The 17,166-nt window shown below is 35.7% G+C and overlaps 2 protein-coding genes across 2 annotated transcripts; one reads left to right on the top strand and one right to left on the bottom strand.

Annotated features, from left to right (window-relative positions):
- The first annotated feature begins 8,302 nt into the window (after positions 1-8,302).
- Positions 8,303-11,602, top strand: LOC128208317 (uncharacterized). Its single transcript, XM_052911875.1, has 5 exons — positions 8,303-8,380; positions 8,603-8,931; positions 9,298-10,456; positions 10,604-10,790; positions 10,920-11,602. The coding sequence occupies exons 1-5, from the start codon at positions 8,303-8,305 to the stop codon at positions 11,600-11,602; spliced, it is 2,436 nt and encodes an 811-aa protein (XP_052767835.1).
- Positions 11,603-12,239: 637 nt separating this feature from the next.
- On the bottom strand, positions 12,240-13,679 carry LOC128208318 (uncharacterized protein F54H12.2-like). The gene is made up of 2 exons (XM_052911876.1): positions 13,220-13,679; positions 12,240-13,099 (listed from the first exon to the last, which is right to left on the bottom strand). The coding sequence occupies exons 1-2, from the start codon at positions 13,677-13,679 to the stop codon at positions 12,240-12,242; spliced, it is 1,320 nt and encodes a 439-aa protein (XP_052767836.1).
- Positions 13,680-17,166: the final 3,487 nt, after the last annotated feature.

The raw sequence follows: 17,166 nt of genomic DNA on the forward strand, positions 1-17,166 counted from the left end.
TATTACTGTATAATTTTTAAATTAATAATTTTTTAGTAAGTGTTGCTAAATTTATTTCCAAATTAACCCTTTTTTAATTATGAACGCAGGTGTTTTTTAATATATCAGCATCAGGTTTAGACTTGTTGACGCCCTGTACGTTTATTTTAAAATGTACGTTTAGATATTATCTCTGAATATTTTCAAAAAATTACATGTTTATGTAATGACTCAGCATCAGGTGTAGACTTGTTGACGCTATGTTTTCAATTAAAAGTGTACCTTTAGACGATATCACTGTATAATTTTAAATGACGATAATAACAGGCGTTTTTTTTATTTCTATGAAAAATGCGATTATCAAAAAATAAAAAGTGTACTTTTAGATGGTATCACTGAATATTTTTAATTAAATTATATTAATAACAGGCGTTTTCTTATTACTATGAAAAATGTGATAATAAAAAAAGTTTACATTTTTTTTTAAATAAGTGAACTTCAGGTGTAGACTTGTTGGCGCTATGTTTTAATTAAAATTTACGTTTAGATGGTATCACTGAATGCTTTTAAATTAACTTATTTCGTAATAACAACAGGTGTTATGTTGTTCGTGTGAAAGAATGTGTTTTTTTTTAAATAACGATCGAGTCAAGATTCAAAAGAAAAAAGTCTTCTTTTTAAATTCTTTATCAATTATATGATGCTATTGGTGGATTTTTGATTGGTCTACCTCCTTTGTGGAAGGGCGTGTTTTTTCTTACCTTGAAATGTATATAAAGATCCACAGTTTTTTCAAAAACACTACACATGCAAGAGGTGTTCTTACATTTCGTCAATATTTCGTCGACATTTTCGCTTAAAAACTTGAAGCAACTCGTTGTAATTTTAAGTAAAAATTATGGACACATCGATGAGATTAAGTATTGGATATAACAAAAGTATCACTGTAAAGCCAAGCGGAGGATACTTGAACGTGTATATTAATGACAGCGCGTTTGAAAACGGACAGTTAATAAAAGAACGCTCCAAGTACGTATGGCTTCAGTGGAAAGAGATGCTCGCTCTACGAGATGCCATTAACACGCTAGAGGAGACGTTCATGGTTCAACAGACCGAAGAGGTGGAACAAAAATTGGTAAGAATGTTATAGAAATCTCTCTTTCTCTCTCTATAGATATATTTTGTCATATATATAGATTTACTTTATTTTTTTAATATATATTTACATATATCCAGGTTTCAATTTTGCATGGATGGTGTTACAATTTGTTTATAAAGAACTTGTATGTCTTGACATAGTGTGTATTAAGAATGTTTATAGTTATGTTGTTGTTTTTAGGAAGTCGCTAACAGTGTAGCCGCTAACAAAGTAGCCGCTAACAGTGGAGTCGCTAACAGTGCAACAAAGTACAACAAGATGGGAGCAGGACAGCAGCGTCCTAAACCGTATTAGGTGAACAAGCATGGATGAGTGCCCGAGGTGTGGAAACGAGCGAGTCAATCTTTTGAAACAATCCGCTTATATCTCTCTGGCTAGACAATCTGTTAAACTGTGTCGTTGTGTTCAGTGTCGATTATATTTTATAACTGTAGTTACATGCATTGAACTTGTAAATGATCAAGGACTCGCTGACTCTATTTTATACTTACCAATGAGAAATGTGCAGCATGGTCGTAGACTTTATAGAGAAATAGTGAACGCTCCTTTAGACTCCTAAAATTATTATAAACACAAACATGTGTGATATTTTCGATAGCTCGGTATGTCCCATAAGATTATTACTTACTTCAGATAGTAATTGTCACCAAAAATTACGACGTTATTTAACTGATCATATGATTCATTTTGAAAGCATTTCTTTTCTTTATCCGGCACAAGGTATTATGCTGTTTTCTTTGAAAGCTAGAGAAGATTGTTCTGAAATCATTAGAGAAGTGTCTTTGTTATCTGCTCAACGCGGATGGTGTTTTCACGAATACTCACTGAATGAAATAACGTGGCCTACCATCTCTGAATGTGATAGCACTTCATAAAAAATGTTTTTGTACAATTGGTCTTCACCAGTTCAATTTTGATGAACACCTCATGCTAAAGTGTAAAGAATGTCATTATGGAATTTATATCTGCGATGACTGTTTATTTCGAGTAAAACGTGAGGATGGACTTTTATCCTCCAGATTTAAAGATGTCGGTTGTTTTCAAAGATGTTTAACTTGTATTGATCAAGAAGTATTTGAAAAAAGTTTTCCTTTTTATCGTGAACAGTAATGTCTTTTTACATAGATAATAACATACGATTTTGTATCATATGTAAGAAACAACAGACTACTTGTTTAGTAGAATTACGCTTACCAAATAAGGTCATTGTAAAAAGAAATTGTATGGTATGCGGTAATGATGTACATGAACCTCTATTATGCTACGAGAGTATGTAATGATACAAGGCATATAAACCAATCATATCCAAGGATGCTCTAGGAGGCGTATCTATAAGCTAAAACTGCATGTGTTAAAAAAGCTGTATCCCTTGACATTTTTATTTCGTGATCAAAACTTATGCATTATGGAAGTAGTCAAAGATAATCGTGAGATGAAAGTGGTCAAGGATAATCATAAGACAATTTTTTGTGCTCCATGCAATGCCTGGATGACGGAATTTTACGTGTCACGACATATACGAAGCAGGTCGCACTTTACTAAGAAACATTTTGAAAATGGTGATACACGCAAGAAGCCGTCTGCCACAAAAAAGCGCGCCAAACATTCAGATGATAGAAGGAAAACACATAAAAAGACTTCTGAATCTACACGATGTATTATCCAGGGGAATATGATAGCGACTGTCAATGAAAATGCTTCATACAGCGAGCTTGAGGCATTGCAATCCGTAAAACCCTCATCAAACGAGCAAAGGACTAACATTGTAGAAATTCCACAAGAGACGTTAACGTCAAACGCACTGTCAACAAACGAGCATATCCAATGGAGTGTGATTGAAGAACCTCCGCAAAATGTGTTGGGTCAACCCGAATGTGACACATATTGGGATTTTGGATTTGAATTAGTCGAGGAGAGCGCTGACTCAAATTCAATAGCGCAACACACTTCATCGGTAAACGATGATAAAGGATCGCCCATTGAAGTGCTGAATGGTATCGGGCAATGTCCCTATTCCATTTCGGACTGTAATCAAATGCCTTTTGCCCAGTATCGTTGCAACTGCTCTACTCAGAAATCATCAATGAAATAGAGTATCTGAAAATGAATGCGATGAAAGAAACTGTACTTTTTGGATGTGCTGTTAAATATAACAATAATGCTAAATATGAGACTCGCTTAGCCACCTTTCTACTTTGGCCAAAACAAATAAAGCAGGATAAATTCGAGTTGGCAAGAGCGGGATTCATTTACACTGAAAAGGGTGACACTGTGGAGTGTTTTGCTTGCGGAGTAAAAATTAGTGAATGGGACGTTAGTGATATACCGGCAGTGGAACACGAAAAACATTCTAGCGAATGTCATTACATGAAACTTACCGGAGTTGGAATGAAACAATTAAGTGTTGATAAAACGTGGAGTTATGGAGCATTTTCATCTGTGAATTTTGACATTTGATATTATAGTTTCTTTACAGTGACATGAACGATGAGCAATGAATTATTACTGGAGTCTTTTTTTAATTATATTTATGCTAGGGAAATCGCTTCCAAAATGCATTGTATGTTTAGAATAAAATGTTTCGGTTGTCAAAATGCCTGTTTATCTCAATTAAAGCACGATTGTCTTGTTCTTACCAAGAAACAGCAACTGGAAATGTATTTAGACGACATTCTTTGCATGATAGAAAAAGAAAACGTATTGCGTGAATGGGAAACGGCAATATCCACCTTAGACATTCTCCCAGATGAAAAACAATGTTTCGAAAGGAAAGTTTATTCAGAGTGCTATCACAAATCAGAGACGTGGAAATTTAAGATATTACAAATGACTATAAATGTCGTAGTGCTAGACAGAAGATTAAAATTAAATTGATTTTGTTTGTACTTTATCATATTTTTCTTTGCTGTTGTATGTTGGTTTGTGTAATTCTTTTCATTGTGTGGGTGTTTTTGTATATGTATAAATTTATATTATTATTGTATTATATTTATAATCAGATATTTGTATGACGTTGGTGATGGTAATGTAATCAATAAAATTATTAAAATATCTATTGCGTTATTTAATTGAATATTTTGAGATCTAATATAAGGTGTCATGTATGGTTTAAAAATCATTCATTCGTAAGTCATCATTATGGAAAGTTTGGTCAAATTAGAAGTCGACTCGACAGCGCAAGTCATAGGTTAGAGTTATTTTTTAGTAAACAGCGACATTACTAAAATATTGAATTTTTGTTTTATCGTAATAGAAGATGAAACACGAAAATATATATATTTTACATAATGTTTTTGTTTAAATATAAAAAAATATTAGACAACACACGTTGATACACTGATGATATTATTGGTATTGATTATTTTAGGACCCAGTAATGTGGGAAAGAGTACATTCGTCTTTCAACTGTTAAAACATGCCAATGGAGCTTTCACCAAACCAATCCAAGCCATTTACTATTGTTATGGCGTAGATCAGCCTCTTTTCGCAGAAATGAAGAAAGCTATTCCGCACATGACATTTTTTGAAGGACTGCCTTCCAAAACTGAACTGGAAACTTGGAATATGAAGTACCCCAATGAAAAAATCTTGATCCTAGACGATATGATGAGCGAATGCGCCAAAAGTAAAGATGTGGTTGACATTTATTGTAAATACGCCCACCATTTAAAGTACTTTTGTCTTCTCATTTGTCAAAATGCGTTTTGCCCTGGACGAGAGTTTCGTACAATAAGTCTAAACACGCACTATTTTTTCCTGTTTAAAAACGGTCGAGATGAAATGCAAATTCAAACCTTAGGTAGACAAATTTTTCCGGGTAATGTAAAATATTTTATGGATGCTTACAAAAAAGCTACTGCCGAAAAATACGGATACCTGCTGATTGATTTGTCGCTTCACTCCAATCCTGAATATAAACTAAGAACGAACGTTTTACCTGGTCAGTTAATGATAGTGTTTCAACCCGAAAAATAATCAGTATGGATTCATTAGTGAAAAGGGAAAAATACTATTTATTGTTGCTTTTGCATTCATCCAACAAACAAAAAAAGGTTTTACTAAATAGCATACACTCCTCACAGCTAAGGGCTATTGTGCAAATTGTATACAACATTATGCATGGCTACATCGCATTGGGAGATATCGAGAAACGGCGATTAAGCAAAAGAAAATTTGTAATTCGTCAGTTTATTAGCAAAGGAATTGCCTTAAAAAAGAGAAAAGAATTACTATTAAAGTATCACAACTACATTCTACCTTTTATTCGGGTCATAGAGGAGGAACTGTGAACAATATGGCTCGCGCGATGGTGCTCGTACCTAAAGTTAAATACGATCAATTGCTAAATATGACAGACAAACGTTCTGAATCTCCCATTCAACAATCTGGTGGACAAGTTGCGGAGGAAAGCCCCTCCAATGACACATTGAAAACGGACGATAGTAAAGCAATTTCAAAAGAAAACGTATCATCAACAATTGGAAATAATAATGTTAAAGTGCCAAACGAGTCTGATGTTGTTGACGTTAGCCGACAAGAAAAACGACCGCAATTATTCGTGAACAAACCATTGGTTAAAATGCCGTTTGGGAGGCAACTGGTTATCAAAAGGAAAGCAAAACTAAACCCAAAAAAATCGACTAAACAGACCAATATCATTCAAAGTGGTGGTAACAAGAAAAAGGACGCAAAATGGATTAATTACTTGGTATAACAAGGTAAGAGGTGTTGTGTATTAATTATATAGATGAATTAGATACATATTTAAAATGGCATTATAAAATTTAAACGGAAAAAATAGATATTGAAATTACAAAAAATAACAGCATATTAAATACAACATATTCTTGTCTTTTAGGCGTGAAAAACATTAAAAAAAGTCCATAAAGAAAACTCATCACCATAGGCATTACTATATTCAACATAATATTTATGTAAATACCAACAATACGCCATTAAAACATTTTTGAAAGTAATTTAAATGCAAATAAAAATAAAATTTTATCGCCTTTTATACACCAAGATAATAAATTTCCATCGAAAATTCATTATCATAATATCAAAAAAAAAAAAGGAAATTAGAAATAATAAACCACGTAATTTAAACTTCAATAAAAAAGGGTGTAACATTAAAATATTTTTTTTTACGATTTGATATCATTTATTTATATGGTAGGATAATTACAAATATGTACATTTTGAACCCAACAATTTGATAAATGGGATAATTTAAATGCAAATGAAAAAATGGAATTTTATTTTCTTTTATATACCAAGATATTAAAATTCCGTCAAAAAAAATTATTATCATAATATTAAAAAAAATAAATTAGAAATATAAAAACGACGTGATTTAAACTTCAATAAAAAAGGGTGTAACATTAATGGGTTTTTAAAAAAAATATTTTTACGATTTGATATCATTTATTTATATGGTAGGATAATTGGAAATATGAACATTTTGAACCCAACAATTTGATAAATGGGATAATTTAAATAATCTAAATGTAAATTATATAATTCAAAAGAACAGAGTCCCATTCAAAACCTAATATATATGGTAAATTGTCGCCACCTGAGAATTCGCGGAATGTTAATATGCTATTTATGGCTTTCATCTAAATGTAAATCAAATTTGTCCTCTTTTATATACCAAGATATTAAAATTCCACCCAAAACTCATTATCATAATGTATTTAAGTAATTCAAATGAATTACAAAAAATGTGATTTATTTTCTATGGAAGAATATTTTCATAAATGGGAGGCTCTTAAATTATTTAAAAAAAGATCAAGATACTGATTTTTACTTAGTCAGTCTTACAGACATGTAGCTGGTAAATAGTATTATAATGTTTTAAAAATCATATTCTGTTTTATATTGACAGGAGTTGCAGTGATAGTTTGTCAACAACAAAAAATGGATAATAAAAAACAAACTAGTGACGATGATAATTCACATCATCAGCATCAACTAGAAAATAAAGCAGAAAAAACTCTTCTGACATGTAAAATATGTGGAAAACAGTTTAAAAAAATGAACACATTGAAAAAACACATAAAATGTCATTTAACCAAACAAAAGTGTGAATTGTGTAATGCTCAGTACATGCATTTAAAGGATTTGTGTAAACATCGTAAACAAGTACATGATGTACAAAAACACAAGACACCAAAAGTAAAGCATTTGAACTGTCATTTGTGCGGTAAAAGGTTTGGAACAACTTATAATCTAAAAAGGCATATGACTCGTCTCCATAAAACTAATGGTAGACAATACGCCCGAACTGAATTTAGGTGTAGACATTGCAATAACCAGTTCCCGAATTATAAACAATTATATCAACATGTGGTGGAAAATCACCCATTACGACAGCAACGAGGAGGTAGAAGAGCACCAGCATCTCGTCATTTAGATGTCAATGAACTGCCTCACCATTCAAACACGAATAATAGGAATGCATCTGCTCCTCATACAGCAGCTGACTCAAATTTAGCGAATGACATGGATGTACCCATGAACGACATGGAACACAGTGATCAAACAGACAGCAGCGAATCAAATGACGAAAATGAGCACGTTAATAATAATCAAGTGGACGAGTCAGCGTTGGGTAATAGAGTGGTCAATAGATTAATACATCCCATTGGAAACGAAAGGTACGATCTTCTGACATTCTTTGGCAATAGAAGAGATCAAGTGAGATCATTTTTGCATTCACGCGCTCGCCAAATGAGAGGTATAAAATGGAGTTTGTGTGTACAAGTGGAAATGGAACGCACAGCGGATGGCGAAGTCACTTCAGCTCAACCATACTTTCGCAGCAATACTTACATTATTTTCTCAGTAGATGACTGGAATGAACACGATTTAAATGAGGCTATACAAAAAATGTTCGCAAGTTTGGAAGAGTTTATACGTAGAGGTTCTGGATGGTACGTCAAAGAGGTGTTGAAACTTGAAATCCATACAGTAGGGTACCGACCATTAAGAGGTTCCAGTTACCTTCCACTACCAAAGTCTTTAGCATATAGTAGAAGTCTGTTGAATATTAAAAATGACGATGACAAATGTTTCCTATATTGTCTGCTTGCTTCCATGCATCCTATAACCATTCAACCGGAAAAGGTAGAGCACTACCTTCCTTACGAACATGACATTAACATGTCGGAGATCAGCTACCCAGTCAAGTTAGCCGACATACGAAAAGTGGAACGCAGAAACGAACATGTCTCGATCAACGTATTTACGTATGAGAACGAAACCCTCGTGCCTTTACGAATCACAGAGCACACCCGACGTCTACATCATGTTAATTTATTGTGGTTAACCCAGGGAGACATTTCTCATTACTATTTGATAACGGACTTGAATCGGTTTTTGTCTCGTACAAAGACCAACAACAATCGAACCCATTTCTGTCCATACTGTTTGCATGGATTTGTAAAAGCAAATTCGCTTCAGGAACATCAACAGCTGTGTGCACGAAACGGTGCACAAAGGGTGAACCTTCCAACTCCGGGAGATAATGATATATTGAAATTCAAGGACTATGAAAAGACCCTTAAGGTTCCCTTTGTCATATATGCCGATTTTGAAACCATCAATAAGAAGCTTCCCACCTGCGCCTCAAATCCGACACGTTCTTCTACTACACAAAACACAAAATTAGAAGTGTGTAGCTTTGGTTATAAAGTCGTATGCGAAGACAATCGATATACCAAACCGACTGTGGTGTACACGGGGGAGGACGCAGGATCAAAGATGATTGAATGCCTTCTAAATGAAGAAAGGCAAATACTGGAAATACTTTCGCACATACAACCGATGGATATCAGCAAAGAAGAACGTGAAGACATCATTAGCAAGGCTACCTATTGCTGTATTTGCAAAAAAGCATTTACCTTACACGACAGGATGTACAATCGAATAGTTTTGCACCACAACCATTTGACATCAAAATTGATTGGACCAGCCTGCAATGATCCTTGTAACTTGAAATGCTGCCAGGTGAAGTTTATTCCGGTCATGTTTCACAACTTGAAAAATTTTGATGCTCATATTTTATGTCAAAATATTGGCAAATTCAAATCGTATAGACTAGGCTGTATCGCGCAGACTACAGAGAAATATGTCAGTTTTTCTCTTTCACATTTAAGGTTCATAGATAGTTTCCAATTTTTACCGACATCATTGGAAATATTGGTAGACAATTTAGCCCAAGATGGTCTGGAGGCGTTTCCTCATTTGCTGTCAGAAACGAAAGATCAATCGGAAGCTCAACTCCTTCTTCGAAAAGGTGTCTATCCTTATGAATACATGGACTGCATGAGTAAATTCGATGAGGTTGAATTGCCTGCAAAAGAAGCGTTTTATTCGACGATAAAAAAAGAACATATATCTGAAGAGGATTATCAGCACGCGAAGACCGTGTTTGAAAAGTTCAACATGACATCATTACGGGAGTATCAGGAAATGTATTTAAGAATGGACTGTGTTTTATTGTGTCAGGTCTTTGAGTCATTCAGAACATTGTGTTTAAAGCAGTATGACCTTGACGCGTGTCAGTTTTTCACTTCACCTGGGCTCTCTTGGTCTGCATGCTTGAAACTCAGTCAAGTGGAACTAGAGTTGCTGACAGACATAGACCAAGTGTTGATGATAGAAGCCGGCATTCGCGGAGGCATATCTCAAATATCTCATCGTCACGCGAAAGCCAACAATCCCTACCTACCAGATTATGACGCTTCACTGCCTACGATCTATTTACAATACCTGGATGCAAACAACCTTTACGGCTGGGCGATGAACCAACCTCTTCCGGTAGGACAATTTAAGTTTATGTCAGACAGTGAAATCCAATCATTGGACATCAAGAGCATTCCAGAAGCTGGAGACACGGGTTACATATTAGAAGTGTCCTTGGAGTATCCAGAAGAATTACATGACATTCACAACTGTTTTCCTTTAGCGCCAGAAAAACGAACGATTTCCAATGAAGAACTCTCTCCATATGCTCAACATCTTCTTAAAACACTATACGGATTAACGGAAGAAGATCCATTGCCCAAAAGAGGAAAAGTGGAAAAATTATTAACCACATTGGAAAACAAAAATCATTATGTGCTTCACTACAGAAACTTGCAGTTGTATCTCAGTTTAGGCATGAAACTGAAAGACATTCATAGAGTACTCAAGTTCAAACAAAAGGCGTGGATGAAAGAGTACATTGATCATAACACAGTTATGCGACAAAAGGCTACGTCAACATTCCAGAAAAACTTCTACAAGTTAATGAACGTCTCCGTGTTTGGAAAGGTGCGTTGTAATAATATTTTTTTCTAAACATATTTCATGAACAGTTTAGTAGTTGCATAAAAATTTAAGTAGTTACTAGTTACTAAAATGTTTTATTCTGAATAATGTTTGTTGTTTCTATTGTTTTAACCTTTTTTCTCTTTAAAGACTATGGAAAACGTTAGACGCTACAAAACAATCGAGATCATTCACAACAAAAAACGATTGGACAAGGTGACAGCCAAACCCACGTATAAGGACACAACCATCTTGAACGAGGACCTTGTGGCAGTGGAGCTGTACAAGTCGAAGGTCAACTTGGTGAAGCCAATATTTTGTGGAATGAGCATTTTAGGTACAAATGTTACTTTTTACTCTTATATGTTATTGTAATAAAATATACAAAAATAAAACAAAACAAAAACAACGTATTTTATTAGTATATGTATATATGACCTTACCCTTGTTTTTTTTTATTTTTCAGATTTGAGTAAATGTCTCATGTACGACTTCTGGTACAATCATATCAAACGAAAGTACCCCACAAGTACTCTTCTCATGTCAGATACCGATAGTATTCTAGCATGTTACCAAACTGAAGACATTTACAAAGATATGAAATCTTCAATGTGTCATTTTGACACGTCGGACTATCCAAAGGATCATTTTCTATGGAGCGATAAAAACAAGAAAGTGTTGGGCAAAATGAAAGACGAAACAAACGGACAACCGATAGCAGAATTTGTAGGACTTCGATCCAAAATGTACAGTTTTACGTGTAAAGATAAGGAAGAAAAACGAGCCAAGGGTGTGGCTAAAGTATCTGTGAAAAAGGAGTTAAAACATGAACATTATAAAAACACACTGTTTAATGAAACCAGCATGATCTCCTCTATGACTGTCCTAAGAAGTCATAAGCATGAACTTTATGGGGAAACCATTCATAAGCGAGCGCTCTCGGCATTTGATGACAAGCGTTATCTTATTGATAGTGTAAACAGCTATGCCTATGGACATTACAAAATCACCGGACAAAACAGGAACCAAAACTCCAATCAATTCCAAGAGAAACTATCATTTTCTATCGTGCCAACCCGTCAATGTATGAAGCATCAATATGAAGAAGCTATGGAGATAGATGGTTTTAAAATCACTCCATGCTCATAAAAATTGGACACGTGCGCAAAGATATGCGTGGACACATTGTTTTTCATTGTTTATATCATTAAATCACAAACACAATTATTTCTTTATATTTAATAAATATAATATACATATGTATTGTTTATTTACAGCTTACAAACGCAAGTTTGGTTTTTATTCTTCCCCGTATTAAACAGACATAATGGATAGGCATTGAGTACAGTTTGATACACAAACTCATCATTAGAATTCACATTTACATGATCAAACATGTTTAAAAAGTCTTGATAAGAATGTCCAAGAAGCCGCTGTCGCAAAAACAAAACGCAGTAGAGTCCGCACACGTTGGAACGATCACTTTGTAATTGCTGAGTATTTATCTGCACGTGATAAGCGTGAGTGTCTAACCAAGACTGAAAATAAGAGCTATTTTGACTTGGCACTCTTCCATAGCTATCAAAAAAATCCACATTTCCGAAGCCGTCACTATAAAATCAACACCAATGTTGACCGTGCTTGTAATGAGGGTGGGTGTTGGATATAAACCCAAAACTGGTGTTTGGCAAACTCTGTGGTAGTTTGTCAGCGGCAAATACACCAATCACGCGGTGTTTTAACACAGGGTCACAGTCAATCATACATGTTAGCTGGGAGGTGTCCATTATGACAGTATAATATCACGCTCCTTGTTCACTTCGAAATATCCTGGACCCTGACTGTAAACGATACAGCTCATGGGCTCTGTCAAGGGATCCTTGAACACGACATCTAATCGTACGTTCCCAGTTTTAGCCAGAGACAAATACTCGCCGTGGTGTGAAAAATCTGGTTCAAGTTCAAAAACAAACAAGGTAGAACCGCTGATATAGTGAGCTCTCTCTAAATGACTGCCTTCATCCTGTCTCCATTTTCCTGCAGACATCAGTAAGTCGGTGTAAGGGCGTATGGTCGAGGTACCACCAGTAGAGGAGAAGTCCAACTTAAGCGGGTTGCTTCCAACAGCGAGACCGTCACAATACACCGCGATTTGCTGAATGCTGCAATTCTCAAAGTTGAAGGGGTTGGTTTTAATATCTCCACTCACAGCTTTACTCTTGACAAAACCCAAAATCAATTTGTTGGGACGTCTGCCCTGATACATGTTATCCCAACTGAAAGTGGTGGAGCCCGTTGCAATACTGACAGACTTGACCTCCGTTTTATTGTACGGGTACAGAGCATTCTGTTTTTCCAAAATCTTGGAATGACCATATATAACAGCCGGGTTCACACGAATTTTTCGTGTAAGAATGTAAATGTCCTCAATGACCAAACGATAAGGCACGGCATCTCCAGCCATTAAACAGAAATCGATGGAACTCTTGTACAGCTTGACTTTTACGTCCACTTCATTCAGCAAATACCGGTCCATATCGAACAAATCGTGGAAAATGGGGCCCTGCATATCGACGCACTTGCTATCAGCCACCAGTTTATTCCTCGCATAGAGTCCATCGTTAGTACCGTTAGGATCGGTGACGTCTGTAAAGCAAATGATTATTTTGTTTAAGATATAGCGTTAACAAAACTCAAACAAAACATTATAACAATACAACTATAAAATACATGATCAATTAATACAATATCTCAAAGTAATAATACCTGGAGCATCGGCATCATCCATCTGGAACAGCTGTGTAGTCAGCTGATTGTTAGCGTCTGGTCCATATTTCAGGATTGTAGGAATGTAGGCTCTGTACGGATTGTAGTTACACGTGATGGTGGCTTTGTTTTGAAGGGTGACTTCCACAGTGGAAAACAACGCTTGTAGAAACAGATTTGTGGGGCCGACCTTATTGGTCGACTTATCCCCGATGGCGGTACCATCCGCTTTGGTGATTTTCGCCTTCACGAACAGCCGCGAATTTTTCAAATCCAAATAATCCATGGAATTCTGACCACTAATTCTGAACTCAAAAGGACCGTCGCTAGAAGTCTGCGACATTGGCCGAATTTCCTCATCGTAGATGTTGGTCACACTTGTCTGTGTGCTGGGAAGATCGAACAAAGCCAGTTCGGAAACGAGTCCTTCTTTAAATTTTTCTTCATTAAACACAGACATTTTCTATTTTATTTCAAATATGTCCTTTTGTCTTTTGTCTGAATAATGACTCTTTTTCGAGTTCTTCTTTTTTTGAAGGCTCTTTGTTTTACCACTTAAACGTCGTCGCTTTGTTGGCGAATGACCTCTCGAGGAGCTTCGCTTGCGTTTGATCCCTCGACGTCGACTTCTTGAGGATGACTGAAGCATGTCAACAACACTACTCGGGTTTATATCCTGTCTTTCAAGCTCAGACTTGGCTTGCGCTGTCGTCTGCTCCGCCGGTAGGACCGCTTTTATAGGGTAGGTGTTATCGTGGATCGGTTTTGAGTAATTCACTGGTATCACTGATAAACGCCGTCCACCTCCAGATTGGTTGAGAGATGCATTTCCACTACTAACGCGATCAAAGAAATCCACCCACTTTTGAGGATTGGGAACGTATAATGTCATGTCTTTACTTCTTCACAAAAAAGGATATTGTTTAAAATGAAGTGTGAGGTATACAGGTTCCTTCAACTCTGTGGCTAAAGTGTCACTGCTAGATTTTATATAAATAAGAAATTCTCTGGCTTCCGTCTTTTTCACTGGTACATAGTAGGGAGTATCCAAAATGTAATCCCAACCTCGTTCATTATTTTTCTCAAGCCGTCGTAACAGCGGTTGTTCTGCTCCATGCACAATGCTTTCTTTACATAAATCGGTGTAAATGTATAAAACGTCATCTGCCGATTTCAATTTTGAGTTTTCAGATGCATAAAACTCCGTAAGGGCGACTCTCCAGGTTCCATTCAAACTCAGTGGGGAATTCAAATGCACTTTAAAGCGATACACTTGGTTATCCGAAAAATAAGCTTTACTTTCATCGCTTCTTATGTACACATACCGTTCCATGATAATTAGCTTACCGTTGCGGATATGTCTTTGATATCATCAGCATCCATCCAACTGTTAAATGTTTTAGGAAATCCTTGCCACTCCACTAAGTACTGCAGTTTGTTATTTCTTTTTCGTTTTTTCAAAGTCCGCTCAATAAACCATAAACTGTTTTCATCTTTGTTAACTTTTTGCAGTTCTGAGGTATAAAACAATCCTTGAATAGCGTCACCTTTAAGATCTCGCAGTTTGTACATAGGTATCCCTTGTTTCAAAAGTTGATCAGCGACTTTAAACACTTCAGTGGTAAACTGTTCCTGGTAGGCGCGTTGAAACGGCTTTTTGGTAAAACTGATTCTCACTAAATCGCCTCTTCTAAATAAAATCATGGGTTTTCCCGGCTGTCGATTTGGCGATTTCTTCAGGTACATTTGCGCCCACACATCCGCCTCATTGTCTTTCGTCACATCAATAGGAGCCAAACCCTTTAGACCTCTATGAGGTGTTGCATTATAGCTAGCCACGACATTTTGCAATTCATCAATGTATCGGTAGGTTCTTTTATGTCTCATCATTCTGTACAATTTCTCTTTCAATGTCCGCTGAACTCGTTCCACAAAATTACTTTTAGGCGGATTATTGGTGGTAAAAAAGTACACGTTACTGTCTTTCATGTATTTTTTAAACCAACGATTGTTAAACTCTGACCCCCTGTCACATCTCACCTTCTGTATTTTGATTGGTGCTATGTCATCCATAATGTCTTTCATCGCGTCTAACACTTCCTTAGCCGTTTTGTTTTTCAATGGTCGTACCCAAAGTTTTCTTGACAAAATATCAATAGCACATAGCAAAAATCGAACTCCATCATTCTCATCTGCTAGGTTTGCCATTGACAAAAGATCTACATACAGTTGTTCACCGATGCTAGTCACCCTCACATTGGCTGTTTTAAATTTGTGTCTTCTAGGTTTTTGAAGCGAGTAGGCATCTTGGTTTCCTAACCATTGTTTAACGTAAGACAATGTAAATTCTCGAGGGTACTTTTTGGCAATCACACGAAACAATTTTTGTGGACCAGCATAGGCAGCTGGGTTATTTTCATTAAAGTAAAATTTTGCTAAAATATTATTTTTTTGGTCAATATCCATCATCATAAGTCCAGCTCGATCGCAAATGAAGCCAAACCGTAAACCGCCGTTTCATTTATACACAAAAAATCACTAAACCGTGATATATCGTGTTTACATTTGTACTCTTAAGAAAAAACTATGACTTAATTCATATATGAAAATCGAGAGGCAACTTTTGTACTTACGCTTATCCTCGCGAGTACGAGTTGTTTCCCAAAGCTTATCCTCGTGAGTACGAGTTGTTTCCCATACACAATGTGTTCTTTGAAAAAACGTAACATTGCTCCTCTTATAGACTTTGGAGCAAAAAGTTACCCTAGGATAACTTTGCTCCTCTTACTAATACAATTCCAATAGGGTAACTTTGCTCCTCTTACTAATACAATTCCAATAGGGTAACTTTGCTCCTCTTACTAATGCAAAACCAATAGGGTAACTTTTTGCTCCTCTTACTTATGCAAAACCAATAGGGTAACTTTTTGCTCCTCTTACTTATGCAAAACCAATAGGGTAACTTTTTGCTCCTCTTACTTATGCAAAACCAATAGGGTAACTTTTTGCTCCTCTTACTTATGCAAAACCAATAGGGTAACTTTTTGCTCCTCTTACTTTTATACTACTATTAACTGACCGATTTTCTAAAAATAGTTTCTACATACATTAACTGACCACATGTTTGTCCTCACCGCGGGAAAACGACCATCTGATAAGCTCTGCATTTTGATAGGATATATTTCTAAAGTTGCTCGTAAAAATAAAATCATTTTCCTTAAACAATTAAAACGTGTATGTTCATAAAACTTGCCTTACGTATGATATCTAATCAAAGCACCGAAAAAACTTTAGAAGCGATTGAAAAGGGCATGCATTGTAACTTTAAATACATGGGGATGGGGGATTACGACGATTGAAGTGACATTTACATAAACAAAATGACACAAGACGCCATGAAATAGATAAAGATATTGTTGTTTCCTCGCCCAGTGTGGGCACAAGCGCTCTTGGCCCTCGGCACATTTTTCACTTATATCTATGTGCCCTTAACCATTCCCATAGTTCAAAATGTTTTTTGCAACTCTCACATATTTGCCCGCAGATAGTCTTTCAGCGCCTCGCGCTTCGATTCACATAAGTATTGCTATCATAAGTTTTTTTAAAGATAAAAAAACCCCAATTTCTTGTAAGTATCTAGACTATCAACCATTATGTTTCTTAACTATTATAAAAACTAGTCCTTGTATTTTCATAAATAAAGAAGAATGCAAGAAATATAAAAACAATTTGATATCATGTGGCTAAAGTAGTGTTAGTAGGTTTTATATGTGTCAGGTGTTATATTTGATGGCAGATGATTTCTTTTTTAATGAGGCTTTCAAGCTTCTTTACATTCCCGAATTATTAAATGTTTTATGGTTTTGAGGCTTTGTTTGAACATTTTAAAACATTTTCATCACAAAAACACACTTTTGTTCCTTGGAATCAATTATTGTATGGTATCT

The sequence above is a fragment of the Mya arenaria genome, chromosome 11 (assembly GCF_026914265.1).
Source record: "Mya arenaria isolate MELC-2E11 chromosome 11, ASM2691426v1".
Classification (NCBI taxonomy): Eukaryota; Metazoa; Mollusca; class Bivalvia; order Myida; family Myidae; genus Mya; species Mya arenaria.

What these genes read in the sequence shown, in the direction of transcription:
- LOC128208318 (XM_052911876.1), bottom strand. Translation starts at nt 13,679, where the DNA reads ATGTCTGTGTTTAATGAAGAAAAATTTAAAGAAGGACTCGTTTCCGAA. An exon ending in GGATGATGCCGATGCTCCAG is followed by an intron (nt 13,100 to 13,219) that starts GTATTATTACTT and finishes TTTGCTTTACAG; the next exon opens with ACGTCACCGATCCTAACGGT.
- LOC128208317 (XM_052911875.1), top strand. Translation starts at nt 8,303, where the DNA reads ATGTCGGAGATCAGCTACCCAGTCAAGTTAGCCGACATACGAAAAGTG. An exon ending in TGCCTTCTAAATGAAGAAAG is followed by an intron (nt 8,932 to 9,297) that starts GCAAATACTGGA and finishes TTCACATTTAAG; the next exon opens with GTTCATAGATAGTTTCCAAT. An exon ending in TTGTGGAATGAGCATTTTAG is followed by an intron (nt 10,791 to 10,919) that starts GTACAAATGTTA and finishes TTTATTTTTCAG; the next exon opens with ATTTGAGTAAATGTCTCATG.